At 42.7% G+C, this 18,154-nt stretch overlaps 2 protein-coding genes across 2 annotated transcripts; both read right to left on the reverse strand.

Annotated features, from left to right (window-relative positions):
• Positions 1-4,225: 4,225 nt before the first annotated feature.
• LOC120295963 (L-type lectin-domain containing receptor kinase IX.1-like) lies at positions 4,226-5,194 on the reverse strand. The gene is made up of 3 exons (XM_039317593.1): positions 4,951-5,194; positions 4,759-4,884; positions 4,226-4,719 (listed from the first exon to the last, which is right to left on the reverse strand). Exons 1-3 carry the CDS (start codon positions 5,192-5,194, stop codon positions 4,226-4,228), a joined length of 864 nt encoding a protein of 287 aa, XP_039173527.1.
• A 10,452-nt stretch (positions 5,195-15,646) lies between these two features.
• On the reverse strand, positions 15,647-17,638 carry LOC104455172 (L-type lectin-domain containing receptor kinase IX.1-like). Its single transcript, XM_039317594.1, has one exon. The coding sequence runs from the start codon at positions 17,636-17,638 to the stop codon at positions 15,647-15,649; it is 1,992 nt and encodes a 663-aa protein (XP_039173528.1).
• Between the last annotated feature and the right edge of the window lie 516 nt (positions 17,639-18,154).

The following is an 18,154-nucleotide window of genomic DNA, read 5'->3' on the forward strand; positions in this document are numbered from 1 at the left end:
GGGAATGGACTTTCTGTATCTCTTTGGTTCGACACTGGCACCCGAGGGGGCCTTTAAACATAATCTTTTCAGACTCCCTCATTTACAGCTCCAGCATTCCCAGACATGCAACCATCGCCGATCTCTTTTCCCCCTCTGGCTAGACTTTAAAGGCCGTATTGGAATCATGGCAGTTCGCCCTCCCCATCCTCTCTCAAAACTCGGACCTCTTCCACTAAAAGGAAAGCCCATCTGGGTGGTTCACGGTCGCTTCGGCTTGGGAGGCCATTAGGCGGAAGAAGGACCGAGTCTCGTGGCATGTGTTCATTTGGAACTCTTCTATCTCACCTCGACACCAATTCAATCTTTGGCTTATTACCATGTACAAACTCCTTACCCAAGCCTTATTATTATCATATGGCAAAATAGATAGCAGTTAGTGTGCTTTCTACAATACTACTCCGTATTCCATTGATCGTTTGTTTTTTGGTTGTCGAGTCACCGCTAGCCTTGCATTCCTTTGGGCCGCCAAATGCAATCTCCCCTGGTGCAATAGGTCATGGGTGGACAATCGACGTTGGGCTATGACCCTACTTTCGGGTAAAGATTCCTACAGATGCATTGCTCGTTTCTCTTTGGAGCTCTTTGTCATATCATTTGGAAAAACATGAATGATATCCCATTTAGGGAGCAATCTCTTGCAATCCTAGCCTTGAAGAACCACATCTTTAAAGCTGTCAAAGATAAGGCTCTGACCTTCAAGAATGTTGAGGATACTGCAAGGAATAGAAGAATCCACGCACTTGGGGCATTGACCCGATCATTTTCTCTTCAGGTGGACCCCATCCATCCTCTTGAAGTTGGCTTACCCCACTATTGAGGACATCCTTGTGTTGTTCCAACAACTTTGTTCAATATTCCTTGAGTTTTACTATTTTTTTTAAAGCTTCTGCCATTGATTTCCAGCTCCGGTGATTATCCACCTTCTTGAAGCTGGTCAATCGTGCTGGTGTGAACGTCCCTCTGATGCTCCAACGGCCTGGTGGTTAGTTTCGGTGGTCTAGTTCATCTCCCTTGGGGTAGGTTGGATATTTGAAGTTTATGGGTGTTGCCACCTTTCAACTCCTGTGTTTTCGCTATTGCTTCCTTCGGTGGGCTGCAAGTTTGGTTTTTTTAAGGTTGTGTGGCTGTTGAAGTCTGCTGGGATTGCTCTAGCTATCGTTCGTTTAGTTCCTACTGTCTTCCTTTTGTTTTGTTGTGTTGCTGGTCTGCCACTGTTTTGGCTTTCCTTAACGTCCTGTTACCTGCCATGAGCTGTCTGTTGCCGTTGTTTAGTTGTTCCTTTTCTGTCTTGAGACCCTTCCACTCGTCATGACTTTGTTTGTTTTGAGTGCAAGTCTTTGGTGCCGTGACCTCTTATTTTATAGTTAATTATAGCTCAATATAATTCCTTAACTTTCACCAATATATATAATTTGCATGTACTAATTTTTATTTTTATTTTATTTTACTGCATTTCAGATAAATATATATAAAAAAATTTAAAATTAATTATTAGTAAAAAAAGAAGAAGCAAAAGCCCGTAGGGGCTCGGGTTTCTCTTCCCTTGCGCACGCTTGGGGCCAACTCACCCAGCTCATTTCCCCGGTTCGGCCCTTCATCTTCTCTCCTTCCTCCTTCCTCACGCCACCAAGGACAAGAGAGCACACGGTGCAGAGTAGCAGAGGAGGAGTAGAACGACATGACCAGGGCAAGGCCGACATGACCGGAGCAAATTGCCGGACGTCTGGCCAGCGGTAGGCCCACCTACCCCACGTATGGTCGAACTAGTCATCTGACCCCCATAAAAAGTTAGAGCAAGGTTTGGTTTTAAGGGGAGGTTTGGAGAGAAGGAGAGAGGGGACCCGAGTCGGTGAGAGTTCCCCGGTCACCGCCAGATGCCGCTTGTGGTCTCGTGTCAACCGTGGTTGCATATTCAACCCTCAATCGGCTTAGTTCTTCTCTCCCGGTCGGCGCCCGTCAAGTGTTCGATAATATGCCTGAGTTAGATCTGCTTTCGCATTCTTGGTTTGGGGCTGAATCGACGTACCCTGTGTGTTGTTAATCCTACCATCCCGCCGCGATTTCGAGCATGGTGGTTGTCGTCCTGCGGTTCCGATTCGCCTTGGCCTCGCTGTTTTTCTTACGGCGTTGGTGCCCAGCTGAATGGTGTGGCCCTTAGCCAGTGACGGGGAGGTTGGCCGACGAGCGACGGTCGAACGAAAGGGTCGAGGGTGTGGCTGGAGGTTGCTGTCAGTGGCTGGCTGCTGCCCGTCGTGGCCGTTCGCGGAGGCCATGGTGTTTTCAGGCGTTCGTGCGGCTAGGGTTGCCATTTCTAGGTTTAGGCTTAATCCGCGGGTTGGGCTTTGTTTTTATTATGTCTATTTTGTGGGTGTTGCTGGATCGGGCTAATTCATGGAGCCCAGTCTGGCTGAGGGCCCGATGACTCGGGTCATCTGACTTGAGCCGGTCCCTACCCGGGCCGGATCTGGATATTCGACCCGGGTCCAGTTGTTTATATCATAATATTATATTGTTATTTTAATATTGATTTTTAATAATAAATAAATAATATGAAAAATCTGAGAATAATTTATATTTTCTAAAAATCAGGAATAGCTTTAAAAAGGGCTTTTGAGTAGTTTTCTTTTAAAATGGATGATAAATCTTTCAAAAAAATCAAACCTCAAAATTTAACTAAGATTAGGTACTAAAAATGCATGAATTAATTAATCGATATAATCAAGTTTTCGATTCTAGCTTTTTTGGTTGCATAAGAGTAAAGTAATATTTCTCTCAATACTTTATATAGGTTTCTAATCGACTCATCACAAATCAATTAGAAGTGACTTCTAAATGAAAATGATTTGTACGTTAAAAATTCGGCCCATGAGTTACGAATTGGTGGGCTTAGGAGAGCCTTGGCTAAACCTAGACTTAGCAAGTCATTATTCTCCCTGCTTGTAGGACTGTTCAAAGAGGTCGCGACAAAGATCACAAAAGATCACAAAAGAATTCATTGTTATCAATACAAGACTTATGAAGTTGAACACTAAGAGATCATCTTGGATACAATTCATGAAGAAGGCCCACTTATGTGTACTGGAATTTGATCCAAAATAGGAAAATTCCCTTTTGGGAAATCCACTCAAACTATAAAACCTACTTGCATCAAGAATTCGGGTTAAACTTGAGACCCTTATATTCAAGATGACGCAGTTTTCTCATAATTCCACCGTGTTGAATTTTTCCATCAATTCTCCAAGAAAAGCTAGGCTCCTCTAGGATTAACATCTCCAAGTCCCTAGTTTTATAGGTGGTAGTTGAAGTTTGTGGCCAAGTTAAAAACCCGAAAGAGATCTTCGACAAATGAAGAAATATATTGCGTGTATAAGTCGGTGGATTCAGCCCATAAATAAGGAAGGCCGTTCGGTCATGTATACAATAGAGACCAACCAAAATTTTTTTATTCATAAGTTTGTAATCCTTTCTCAATATTCCTTTTCACCCTTTGCTATGTTGTCCCAAAACACTCATACACGCATTGTCACATCATAATCCATATCAAATACTACCAGGGATATCTCACATAATATGGAGCAAACAGAAACCATAAACTAAAGGTCTGCTTGCATATATTACAAATCATAGAGCTGAATAGTTGCAATTTAGAACCCATATAAACAGTGAACTTACATTGTGCTCCGAAGCAATGCAGAAGAAGATAAATTGGAAGACTTCTAGGAGGAGCCAGTAAATGCAAACAGTTCAGTACCGTAAGCGCTCGGTGGTTCGCTACTTTTGAAGCTAATGGACATGACATGCAACGTTCAGGTGTTGAAGACGGAGGCATGATATATGTTGGGATGGGCAACTTTGGTGGGAGAATGGGTGGGGAAGCATCGAAGTTCAAAAAGGTTATCGCTTTGCTTATGGGAGGTCGTTCCTCAGGATTTGGATGAGCACACCAAAGACCTACAATCATCAAGCACTCCATTTGTTTTGCGTTGAAATTTTCACCTAACTTCGGATCTGCTGCATCAAATAGCTTTCCGATTTCATAAACCTCCCAGACCCATTCCACAAGTCGAATTTGGCCTTGTGATGCCCTCGGTTCAATAGCTCTTCTTCCACATGCTATTTCTAAGAAGATGACTCCGAAGTTATAGACATAAGATTTCTTACTTGTCTTGCCTGTATAGACACATTAAGGGGCCAAATATCCCATGGTCCCAGCCAATAGGGTTTGCGATCCTTTGTTACGGTCGACTATCCAAGCCAAGCCAAAATCGCCCAATTTAGCCTCAAATTGTGCATCAAGTAGGATATTGCTAGACTTTATATCCCTGTGCACGACACATTGTTTCAAATCCTCATGCAAGTATTTCAGCCCTTCAGCAATGCCTTGAGCAATATTGTACCTCTTTTCCCATGTCAGCAGTGTTTTCTCTTTGAACAAATGAGAGTCTAAGCTACCGTTAGACATATACTCATACACGAGTAGGAACTTATTTCCCTCATGACAATAGCCGATGAGCTCCACCAAATTTTTATGCCTCAGATGTCTAATCGTCTTCACTTCCGTAGCATACTCCTTTATGCCTTGTTGAGAATATGGACTGATCTTCTTGACGGCAACACAAGAATTTGCATCAACAAGGTGGCCTTCATCACTCCTCCGAAACCCCCTTTCCCAAGCAACTGGGCATTGGCAAAGTTGTCAGTCGCGACAGACAAGACCTTGTAGGAAGTACTTCTGGGGTCCCTTCGACTGTTCAAATCCTTCATCCATCCCCGGAACATCTTCTTCTTCTCCACTTCGATCATTTCTATTTCTCTTTAGCTTATAACCATACCAACCAAATCCTACAACAAGGATAAGAAACACCAAAGAGCTTAAGCCTAAGATAGCCCCCTTCACCCAAGACTTACTCTTTTTCCCTCGTCTTGGTGTGTCGATGGTAGTCGCATTGGTTGTGCCATTTGCGTTGTCAAGGATTTGTAGACTGGAGTTGAATTCCCATGAGAAAATTGTATGAGCCTCAAACAACTGCCCTGTCGCTGCCGAGAAACCAAAAACCACCCATTCTGGCAAGTACTCTGTCAGATTGACTGGCTGATAGTAGAGGCTGGTATAATTATCAGCATCATCTCTAAAAACAACACTCAAGTTCATTGCTCTAGAATTGTATGTGACCCGAGCATGGAGTTGTTGACCAAGGATTATCTTGTCATTCATCCATGAGACACAAAGATTACTGACAGAAGCCAAGTTGTTTACATCAATACCGATATGATTACTGAAAGGATCCCATGTATTTGTTGTTTGGTTATAGAAAGTATCAAACTCTACCGCAACAAAAGCAGTACTAGAGTTTGTAGATTTTGGATTTGAACCTATGAGGCTAGAAAGCCTCCTTCTGAGCGCTCAGGGATCTGCGATCCGTTGGGAGCGAGAAAGAAAACCAATCCATCAGCATGGGAGTAGCTCTTATGGGAATTGATAGCGAAAGTAAATTGGCTGACAAATTCTGCCACATTCCCTGTTGAACTATCCCACAGGTGCATAGGTTGATGATATATTGCTCGGCCAACTATGCGTGTAAATCTCTCTGATGGCGCACCTAGAGTGAGTTGGATGTTGGAGTTCAGGACGGAGGCATTTCCCTGGAAAGTTATTCTCTCATCGTTTGATTGAAAAGATAGGAAATTGAAAGAAATGTTGTCAAAGGATTCGGAATTGGCAGATGGAATGCTTAATGAAAGGATGAAGACTATTTGTGCTAGAGCCTCTTTCATCCGACACATTCTCACTGAGTCGTGAGCTATCATTGCTCCAAAGATTTAGAGGCTTGTTTGCGTTCTTTCACCAGCTTCTCTTCGTTTCAGAGAGCACCTGCAGCTACCAAAATCTGAAAATTTGAGTCATTCATGAATGATTAAATAGAAATACAAAAGTTAAATGCACAGTCTCAGTGATTAAAGAGCTAGTAGAAAGAAAATGTTTGAGGATGGCCTAAAGACACTTTCAAAATCATTCCATGCCCTCAAAAGGAATTGGAAGAAGTATGAAATGGAAATTATAATATTATATCCGTGTTGTTATCCATAACATTAATCTAGTTGAGAACATTGCAGCTTACAGATAATTTGACATTTATAGGAGTGATGGGAGTCCTAGTTGTTTGGGAGGTGCATTAGGAAACAATGAAGAGTATGATCATCATTGACAAATGTACAAAATTTTGGCAGCCAAGATGCACATCAACCGTACGGTATTCCACATCGACTGACTCTTGACTCAATAAGTCACTTGAGTTCTGCCGCGATCCCATAGAAGCCAAGTGATTCAAATGAGTGGATAGACTTGTGAGAAATTTTTGTGGGGGCGGATTGAAATTGAACTGGCGCAACAGCTGAAAAACAGATGTAGCTTAGACCTTTATAAATCAAAGTTTTGTACAAGCTCTAGTTGATCTTAACCAAAATGCAAATTCATCAAACAACCTGTGAAAACTTGGTGTCAGTTTGCTTAACGCGGACACCTCACTCGCTCAAACCAAACTGTAAGTCTCTCTCTGTATTGCCTTGGCTTCAACCTGTTTGGCCTTTTTGAAATCTAAAAATGCACATCAGGTTCTTTCAAAGCTGCAATTCCTCCACCTCGTCACATGAACGGCCTTGACCCCAGCAACTATATACACTTTCTTTAGCCATGCGACGGCAGACTCAAACAGTCACAACTTATATCGGTTCAATTGAAACGTCCTCGGGAAGGATGATTTGAAACTACATTGGATTAAAGCATCTAGTGCGGAAGCTGAATTACGGGGACTTCGTGATGGACTCAAACTAGCTTAGAGCAGCTAAATTAGAGATAAGAGTTGCACAACTTATGGCAAATGTCAATACTGATTGGCATCAACATCTCATACAGGACTTGTTTACGAGTACATGTCAATTGTTGCTCGTTACGTAACTCGCACGTGACCGGTGCATGAACTTCGAAGAAATACAGATAAGGTCTACAAGGCTGCTGCTCGCAACACAATACCCTGTTAGGTAGGCATTCGCTGATAAGTTACTGTATGGTCTACAGATCATGTGAACTCATATTATCCAAATCATTAATTAAATATTTCTCACTATGGAACCCTGATTATTAATTGATCCAGATGTACTTGATCTACATGGTCCTTGGACCATAATTGTTCTCTCCATAGCCGGAGATTATGCTATCTAAAATCCGAGTTGGCAACATATGAGCATGTCTTCCTCGTGCTAGTGTTTGCAAATAAGTCTGTTTATCCTTCTTTTATGCAACTTGCCTTTCAAGCAAATGCATAAAAAATTCTTGACAGTGCTACCCCATCGCAAAAGAAGAAAGAGACGTGTCTGTAGTAAGTCAACTAGAAGTCAGTCTCCCAAGTTAAGATGAAGAACACTACACGTCCCGATGTCCAACTCTACACTAACTTGGCTAAGAAACATGCTATTTTCAATATATTTAATCACTTTTCAGTGTTTCGTCTTTTGTTTTTTTCCTCCTTTCCCAGGTTAGAATAATTGTACGTAGTCGCACCCCACTAGGACAGACTCATCAAAGAGAAACTTACCAGCTTTTCTCTTAGGACCAATTGAAACTTTATGTCCCAAAAAATCTTCCCATCTAAAATTGCCCTTCTTTGCTTTAAATGAAATCTTTTGGTGAAGTCCGACTTATGCTTTGTCAACTGATAACCATTTAATCCTCTTTATTGAAAAATTAGAGCAACATATTCCTCTTATTTTTCACTTGGTATTGCGGGGAACTCCACAGGTCTAGAATTCCATCTACGAAGATATGACCCCCTTCGCCTTTAAGGCGGTTGGCCAGGCCTCATTGAGGGCGAGCTCGCCCAGCCATCGCTGGGTGACGGCCACCTGGCCACTAGAGAGGCAAGCCCTCACTAGATCTGGGCAAGGGCGAGCCTCGCCAGTGAATCGCCAAGTTTGCCCTCGCCTAGCTATTGGCATGGCAAGCCCTCGCCAAATCCGGCAGGGGCTCGCCTTGCCAGTGGTTGGGCAAGCTCGACTGCGAGGCGAGCCCTTTCCGGATCTAGGCGAAGGTGAGCTCACTAATCCCTTGCTAGTGGATCCGGCAAGGGGGCTCACCCTCGCTCGATCTAGCGAGGGCTTGCCTTGCCGATGGCTAGGCCACCCTCGCCTAGTGATGGCGGGGCGAGCTCACCCACAATCAAGCTTGGCCAATTGCCTTAGTCCAGTGACCGGCCCTCCCCTTTGGCCGATCGCCTAAAGAAGGAGGGAGGGAGAGAAAAAAAAGAAAAAAAAAAGAAGAAAAGATTTAAAAAATTAGAAAAAATAAAATAATATTGAAATATTGTTCGTGGCACTGGTTGCCATCCATGTTAGTGCTAGTTGGTCAAATTTGGTTGGAAGGGCTAAATTGTACAATTGTAAAAGTTTTAGGACTCAATTGGCCAAAAAAATAAGTTTAAAACTAAATCGGTATAATTGTAATAGATTTATGATTTTTTTGGTAATTTCTAGTGCCGCCATAAAAGCCTGTGCATGACACCAAGACGAACACTGCACTAATGTATAGTAGCAACCGTTAATGGCTACTTGTTGGTGCAGAAGAATGATTTGAAATTGTTAATGGCTCCTTGTTAGCATATTCACTAAACTCTGTTCAAAATCCTTTGACAAACCAACAAAAATACCATAATGCTAGGCACACGCAGAGAGAGAGAGAGAGAGAGAGAACCTGGATCTTTGAATGAAAGTTGAGCCATAGCCAAAGATGAGACTGAGAGGGAGAGGGTGAAGGAAGAGAATATCTCTGTTTCGTCAATTATATTGGATAAAAGCGGACCGTTCAAAAAATACAGGTGGAATAAAGAACGGCCGCCTCCAAGTCAAGGTCATGCTTTGGGAGATTATCGACCTGTGTAGAACCAGGCGACATTTTCATGTGCCCTTTCCCATCATCTTTTCCATCCTCCAATGAAAAACTAAAGAAGAATCCATCAATCAAACAAGCCTCTAACGCGAAAATCGGAAGCATAGTCAGCAGACATGAAGATCTACGAGGGGCATTGATGTATGTACGGTATTTTCAAGTAACCTGTTTGTTTTTGGACCTAGATAAAAATAGAAGGTACTTTTTTCTCGTTAATTTTTTTAATATAATTGGAATTTCAGAAAATCTTTGAAAAATTATATATAAATCATCTTTAGGGATTTTTTTTTTTTTGGTCATGAAATAAACGATTCATTAGCTAATACCGAAAGTTACAATCGGCTTCACATACATCACAAGCTAGAAGATGTAACAAAGCAGGGGGAGGGAAAGCGGCCCAGTTAGAAGGTAAATGGCCGTTGTTTTGGGCCTTGGCAGCCCAGTCAGCAGGGGCATTCGCTGCTCTTCTGCAAAACCTAACAGAAGCACGGGCAAAACAGAGCAGCAAAGCTGCGGCTTCAGCAATCAATTCAAGTGCTGCAGGGCAACTACCAACGCCTGGATTTCTACCTCTAATGCCGAATGAGCAGATAGTGTTCGTGTGAAACCTTCAATCAACTTCCCTTCGTGATCACGACAGATATAGGCAGTTGATCCAGTAGTGCTTCCTGGGTTAAAAGCCCCATCAATATTAATTTTCAGGGCACCTGGATCGGGGGGCCTCCAAGCTGAACCAGGATCGGGTTCTCGTCGCGTTGAGGCAGTCGAATCTCCGCTGGTGGGTACCACGGTAGGCAACTGTGTTGCTAATCCTGTTGAGCTGCCTGTGCGAGAATGGGGATCTCTACAACCTGAGCCATCCACCGGAACATGGGAGAAGACATCGCGGGCCAGTCGAGCTTGTTCGGTTGCGGTTGCAACAATTTGAAGAGGATCAGGAGTTTGCTGGTTGAAGATGAATCGATTGCGCGATTTCCATATTTGCCATACCAGATTGACAAGAAACTCCATGCCAGGTACACTCTGCCCTACATTCATATGACTTGCTTGCCATTCATCTAATCGGTGAATTTCTGTGGGAAGAATTGGTATATTGATCTGGGAATAAGACCACACTTGTGATGTCCATGGACATAGTAAAAATAAGTGTTCCAGGGTTTCACGGTTGTTGAGTTGAACAAAGAGAGCGAGATAGGATCAGCACAAATGTTTCGCAGAAGAGATTGTCTTTAGTGGGCAATGCATTCTGGTGTAAGGACCAAAGGAAAAAATTAAGTTTGGGGGGGATCTGAAGTTTCCAGAGTTTTTTCCAGAGGCTCGGTGGTGGTTGATAGGATGAGGAAGCTCTGTTTAGGATAGAAGTATTTTGATCCTGTCGAAGAAAAATATAAGCACTTTTAACAGTATACATACCACTAGCTGTGCACGGCCAAATGATATGATCAGTCATATACTAAGGTCGGATTGGAATCTTCATAATTTCAGCAATTGTCTCAACATCAAAGAGATGATCTAGTAATGGCCTATTCCATTGATTTGATTCTGGAACAATCGATCACCCAACTCTCTTAGGTTCGTCGACGTTGCATTTCCTCTTAACTTACCGTCGAAAGCCAACGGTGTTCTCGAATCTTTATTTTAGTGCCATCTCCTATCGACCATTGGATTTTTGATGATATAGTGTCCCGTCCTGCTAGGAGACTCCGCCAACCCCAAGAAGGCTTAGAACTCGGTAAAGCCTTTAAAAAATCCTGGTCAGGATAATACAAGCCTTTAAATAGAGTAGCCCATAATGAAGTAGGTTGTTGCAATAGCCGCCGGAGCTGTTTACCCAACATAGCTTTATTGAAGTCGACAAGGTCTCTAAACCCAAGTCCTCCCAATTCCTTCCTAATCTTCAGTGCCTCCCAACTCTTCCAGTGTATTCCTGATCTTTTACTATCATTTTGCCACCAAAAGCGTGCAATTTTCCTTTCGATACTTTTGCAAAGCGACACAGGGATTTTAAAAATTGACATAGCATATTGGGGGATCACCTGTACTACACTTTTTATCAGAATCTCCTTTCCACCTTTCGACATAAGATTTTCTTTCCATCCATCTAGCTTAGCATCGACTTTCCCTAGAATCCATGCAAACATATCACGTTTAGATCTTCCCCAGTCCGATGGAATACCTAGGTATTTACCAGTTTTGTCCAGCACGGGGATTCTGAGTTCCTGTGCCAATCTAATTTTAAGAACATCTGGGCAAGGTTTGCTGAAAAAGATGCCAGACTTATTTCTATTAATTGCATGTCCCGTTGCAAGACAATGCGATTGAGGATATTGGCCAATTCTTGGCATTCCAATACTGACCCATCTAGGAAGAAAATAGCATCGTCAGCAAAAAACAAATGAGTCAGAGTTGGACACCACCTGTTAAGCTGTATACCTTTTAAGCTTCCCATCCGGACAGCTTGGTGAATAAGGGTAGTCAACAGATTTGCCAATAGAATAAACAAATAAGGGGAAAGAGGATCTCCTGTCGAAGGCCACGCGTCGGATGAAAGTAGTTCGGTTGTTCCCCATTAAATTTGACGCTAATGGATGTCGTAGCGATGCACTTTGCATAACCCATTGTACCCATGTGGAGTGAAAGCCGATCTTGAGTAGATAATCTCGAGAAAGTCCCATTCAACACGATCATAGGCCTTTTTCATGTCCATTTTGACAATAGCCTAAAATTTTCGCTTACGTTTTCTCGTCTTGAGTTGATGAAGGACTTCCTATACAATTAAAATATTGTCTTGTATCTGACGTCCACTTACAAAAGCACTTTGTTCTTTTGAGATGAGATCAGGAAGAAGAGGTTTCAGTCTGTTGGCTAGCACCTTGGATATTATCTTGTATGCATAGTTGCAAAGACTGATAGGACGGTACTGGTCGAGACCTTCTGGAGTGGGAACTTTAGGCACTAGTGTTAGATTGGTACGGTTTAGCTCTGGGGACAAGATACCAGATTGAAAAAATAGTTGTACTGTAGAAAATACCTGATCTTCTAAGATATCCCAGTGATGTTGATAAAAGAGACCATTAAAACCATCAGGACCCGGTGCTTGAGTTTTCCCCAACTGAAAAGCGGCTTGTTTCACTTCCTCACGAGTAACATTTGAGATGAGGTGATCATTCATCACAGAGGTTACCATACTATCACACTTCTCTAGAATTGGTACATAAGCTCGAGAGCCTTCAGTTTGGTATAGCTTGGAGAAGAACTCTAGTGTCATGTCTTTAAGACAATTGTCATCACGGACCCATTGTTGATTGTCATCTAGCAACATTCTAATTCTGTTTCTATTTCTGCGTTGAATAGTTGTCGCGTGAAAGAATTTAGTATTTCTGTCACCCCACCGAAGCCAGTTTATCCTTGACCGCATAGCCCAATACTGTTCCTCCTACTTCCACGCATTGTGTAACTTTGCTTTCAATTCATGGACTAGTTGTTTGTCGTTGGAAGGATGGGTCTGATTTGTTAACAATTGCAACTGTTGTTGTAGATTTGCAATCTGTTCATGAGCTTGATAGAATGTACTTTTACTCCATTGCAAAAGAGCCCTTCTAACCTGTGTTAATTTATATTGTAGGGTGTTACCCCTAGTTGGAACAGAAGACCAGGCTTTGGCAATGACATTCCGACAGGTGTGGTTCTCTAACCAATATGCTTCAAATTTGAAGGTCTTGCCAGCACGAGGTTTTCTAACTTCAGTATTTAGCACCAGGGGACTATGATCCGATCCAACTGCAGGTAAAGCGAAGACTTCAGCCTCTGGAAATAAGATTCTCCAATTCCGGTACAAAGAACTCGGTCTAATCTTTCTTTCACCAGCTCATCCCCTCACGTTGATTCGTCCGGGTAAACGCGCAGCCCTTGCTTTCAATTTCCAGCAATGCACAATCATGTAGGACTTCTCGAAATGAATGCATACGAGAAAAGTCAGGGGATCTCTGACCAACCTTCTCCCATGGATAGGTGATTTCATTGAAGTCCTCGGCGCAGACCCAAGGTAAGGAATTAGCCGCTGCAATTCTGTGAAGTGCTGTCCATAATGGTAGGCGCAATTGAGGAGTTGCTGGGGCATGGACATAGGTCAGTCTCATCGGTATACCTTTCCCTGTGTCTGTACAGATAGTGTCCATGAAGTCTGGAGTTGCTAGTTCTACACTTATAGATATATTAGACTGCCATAACAAGGTCAGCCCTCCTGCTTTGCCCTCTGGGTTAATTACATAGGATTGAGAAAACTGAATTCTGCGTTGAACCCGTGAAATAACTTGCTCTCTATTCTTTGTTTCCATCAAAAAAATCACATCTAGCTTCTCTTTGACCACTAGGGTCTTTAGGGCTTGAACCGTCAGGGATGAGCCGAGTCCCTGACAGTTCCAACATAGAAATTTCATATTGCTACTGATGGCTTTTCCGGGCAAGCCATCTCAGCCCATTGCCAGACTTCATAAGCCATGAGGACAGGAGCGAAGAGATAAGAGGATGGATTGAGGCTCGCGACTAGTTACGAACAGATTATACCGACAAAGGCCAACCGAAGCACATAGATACTCGGAAACCAACACTACTAGTCGTCGACCAACTGGACACTCTTGTCAGCAAATGAGGTAAAACTTGTTATTTCTTGCAAATTGTCCTGTAGCTGGTCGTATACAACCCACCCTAATCCGATGCTATTTGAAAAAACAAATTTCTAAGCTGAAGTACCTGGGACCACCTGAAATCGCACCATCGGGGACATGCAGCAAGGAGACCAACTGAAACCCACGGCCAGAAGAGTAGGTGCCGAGTGGTTCTTGAAGCAGAGAGGGCCAAAACGCACACGAACCCCCAGCGACCAATGGATAACATCAACGTGGGGAAAACTCGCTCAAAAAACTGGAAGAAAGGGGTTACAGTTAACTGAAGCCCTCATCGCCGATTGGAATGGGTCAATTATCAAGGGGTAGAGAGGATTCGGCACTAGAATTACTGCGATATAGCAGATTTGGAAGGAAACAATTTGGAAAAGAGGGTCTTGACGGAAACTACCATAACGGTAGAAGGGGACTCTGCATTTCGAGAGAGAAAGCTACCATAGCGGTAGAAGGGGACTCTGCATTTCGAGAGAGAAAAAGAAAAGTAGAAGAAATAAATCATCTTTAGGGATTGAAAATGCAAATTCGGTCGATAAATGTTGATTATCTGAAGATGAAAACTTTTTCATCACTAGATACTTGACTTATGCTGACAAAATTCTAGGTCCGTCACCAAAAAGATCTCGAGCAATCAAAATATTCATCACTAAGAAGAATTTAATCAACAAAATCACAACTTCGTCCCCAAAGGCCATATCTTTAGTGGGGCCTTGTAGCTCTGATATTTCCTGGTAACTCGAATTGTTAATTGGACTTTTTAAATTCCCGTATTAATCGACAAAATTAGTCGCGGACTTTCTGGTTCAAAATTTAGTCTCCGAAATGATAACATGGATGTTCCGGAAAGAGGAGCTGATATGTTGAGATAGGCATCTGTATGGGAAGGTCTGATGGCCAAGCCTCATCGTTAAGGACACTTTGTTGCTTCTCTGATAGAAGAAGGCTTGAGCTTATAATCTAAATGAGCACCCCAAAGCCCTAGAATTGTCAAGCATTGAACTTGTTTCTCATCAAACTCTTCTCCTAATCTTGGATTTGATGCTTCCAAAAGGCTTCTTGCTCCATAATGCTCCCAAACCCAGTCCACAAGCCGGGCATGAGACCGGCCTTGAGTCAACGACTTCTCTTCAACACAGTATCTCAAGAAGGACAACTCCGAAGTTATAGATGTCCAATTCCTTACTCACCTTGCTGATTTGAATGCATTTAAGACCCTGGAAACCCATGATGTTGCATGTGTATATGCCCTCAGTTTTGATTAATTGATTATATCTCATGTCATTGTCACGTGATATATACATCATATAAAATACTTTTTGTTCTATCACAGCTCATTGCATCGTTCGTGATAGCTGTCATCCTCATCATTTGTCACCACAGTGGCCATCGCAATTACAATAGTCTTTCCATCTATCTCCTTAGAAAGCAGTCAGCCTCCCAAATCACTATTCATTAACCTCTGTTAGTTGATGAATGTCACGATCTTAAATGACCTTTGATTGAGGTTGAAGATCTCGATCTGAGTCCTCTTGATTTAAATATACTTATTTATATAAATTGAAGGCCAAATCCCAAAAATTGTTTCACGTATTACTATTCTTTGAAGAAAAGTCTAGTCCCAATCTTTAATCGTGTTAGCATGACAATTAACGTGACATTTTTTCATTATCAAAAGCTAAAGAAATAAATTTAGGGATTTAAAAATATAAAGAAAAGCAAAGCAACGGATGACTAATGACAACCACCGACGCTCGCAGCAATAGTTCCACGTCGTTAACATTACAGGGAAACAAGATTCTCCGGCTTCGGCTTCCACAGAACAGTCAATTCCGTCCAATCTAACAAGCCGCAGCAACAAGCAGCAGTGCTTATATACATGTAATACTTACTGATCGTAGGACACAGTTGCAATACATAACCCACAAACGCAGTGAACTTATTCTGCGTTCGAAAGAAATTCAGAAGAAGCTGAACTTGAAGATTTCTAGGAAGAGCTGGTAAATGCGGACGAAATGTGTGACAATTCAGGCGTCGAAGTTGGAGGCACAATATATGTCGGGATGGGCAACTTTAGTGGGAGAATGGGCGGGGAAGCGTCGAAGTTCAAAAAGGTTATCGCCTTGCTTATGGGAGGCCGTTCCTTAGGATCCGGATGAGCGCACCAGAGGCCAACAATCATCAAGCACTCCATTTGTCTTGTGTCAAAATTTTCTCCTAACTTCAGATCCACTGCATTTAATAGCTTTCCAATTCCATAGAGCTCCCAGGCCCACTCCACCAGTTGGACTTGGTCTTCTGATGCTCTCGGGTCGATAACTTTTCGTCCACAGGCTATTTCTAGGAGTACAACTCCAAAGCTATAGACATCAGATTCCCTACTTGCCTTGCCTGTGTAGATACATTCGGGGGCCAAATATCCCAGTGTCCCAGCCAATACAGTGGTTTGCGACCCTTTGGCATGGTCGACTATCCGAGCTAGGCCAAAATCGCCCAATTTAGCCTCGAAATGTGTGTCGAGTAGGATATTGCTAGACTTTATATCCCTGTGCACAACGCAGTGTTTCAAATCCTCATGCAAGTATTTCAGGCCTAAGGCAATGCCTTTAGCAATATTGTACCTCCTTTCCCATGTTAGCAGTACTTTGTCTTTGAATAAGTGAGAGTCCAAGCTTCGGTTGGACATGTACTCATACACAAGGAGAAACTTGCTTCTCTCATGACACCAGCCAACAAGCTCCACTAAATTCTTATGCCTGAGATGTCGAATTGTCTTCACTTCGGTGGCATACTCCTTCACACCTTGGTTGGACTCTGGAGTGATCTTCTTGATAGCGACATGGGAATTTACATCATCGAGGTGGCCTTCATACACTCCTCCAAAACCCCCTTCCCCGAGCAACCGGGAATTGGAAAAGTTGTTAGTTGCCCCGGCCAAGACCTTGTAGGAGTACTTCTTGGGTCCCTTCGACTGTCCAAATCCTTCACCGATCCCACGAAAATCTTCTTCTTCTCTACTTTGACCATTTCTATTTCTCTTTAGCTTGTAACCGTACCAGCCAAATCCTGCAACAAGGATAAGCGACATCAAAGAGCTTAAGCCTATGATAACCCCCCTATACCATGACTCGCCCTGTTTTTCTCGAGTTGCATGACATGTAGGAGTGTCGAACATATGTGGACCAGATTTGAATTCCCATGTGAAAATAGTATGAGCCTCAAGAAACTGCCCGGTCGATGCCGAGAAACCGAAAACCACCCACTCTGGCAAGTACTCTGTCAGGTTGAGTGGCTGATAGTAAAGGCTGGTAGAATTTTCGGCATTATCTCCAAAAAGAACACTCAAGCTCATTGCTCTAGCATTGTATGTGACGGTAGCATGGAATTTTTGACCATGGAATATACTGTAATCCATCCACGAGACACAAGTTGCATTGACAGAAGTGAGGCTTTTCACATCAATGCCAATATGATCACATGGCGGATCCCACACATTTGTCAAATTTTGTTGGAAAGTATCAAACTCTACCGCAACAAATGCACTAGTGTTGGTAGTGTTTGGATTTGAATTGGTGAGGCCTAGAAAGCGTCCTGAGTGCTCAGGGATCTGCGATCCATTGGGAACGAGAAAGAAAACCATTCCTTCAGCACGGGAGTGGTTCTTATGGGAGTCAATAGCGAAAGTAAACGTGCTGACAAAATCTGTCACATTCCCCGTTGAACTATCCCACAGTTGCATGGGCTGATAATATGTTGCTCGGCCAACTGCGTCCGTGGGATCCTCCAATGGCTCACCTTGAGTGAGTTGGATATTAGAGTTCACAATGGAGGCATTTCCCTGAAAATTTATTCTCTGATCGTTCATTCGAAAAGATGGGAAATGGAAAGAAATGTTCTGGAAGGATTCAGAATTGGCAGATGGAATGCTTAATGAAAGGATGAAGAGTGTTTGTGCTAGAGCCTCTTTCGTCAGACGCATTCTCATAGAGCTGTGAACGATAATTTTTCCGAAGATTCAGAGGCTTGTTTGCATTCTTTCACTAGCTCCTGCTCACTGGGGGGAGCACCGGCAGTGACCGAAGTCTGAAATTTTGAGTCATTGATGAACAATTAAACAGAAATACAAAAGTTAATTGCACAATCTCAGTGATAGAAGCTCTAATAGAAACCAAATGTTTGAGGATGGCCAATAGACATTTCAAATCATTCCATGCTCTGAAAAGGAATTGGAAGAAGTATGACATGGATGTTATACTATTTTATCACTGTTGTTATCAACAACATTCATCTAGTTGATAACATAGACAGCAGCTGATACTATGCGTCTAGGGGGAAATCCTATTGCAAAATCCGATTTAGCGTTAGGAGGTGCAATAGGAATGAATGAAGAGTATGATCACCATTGCAAAATCTAGAAAATTTTGGGGGCCAAGATGTACATGAATCATACACTATTCCATGGCAAAGCATTTTGCTATAGTTTCTTGAAATATCA

Source organism: Eucalyptus grandis, chromosome 7 (assembly GCF_016545825.1).
Source record: "Eucalyptus grandis isolate ANBG69807.140 chromosome 7, ASM1654582v1, whole genome shotgun sequence".
Classification (NCBI taxonomy): domain Eukaryota; kingdom Viridiplantae; phylum Streptophyta; class Magnoliopsida; order Myrtales; family Myrtaceae; genus Eucalyptus; species Eucalyptus grandis.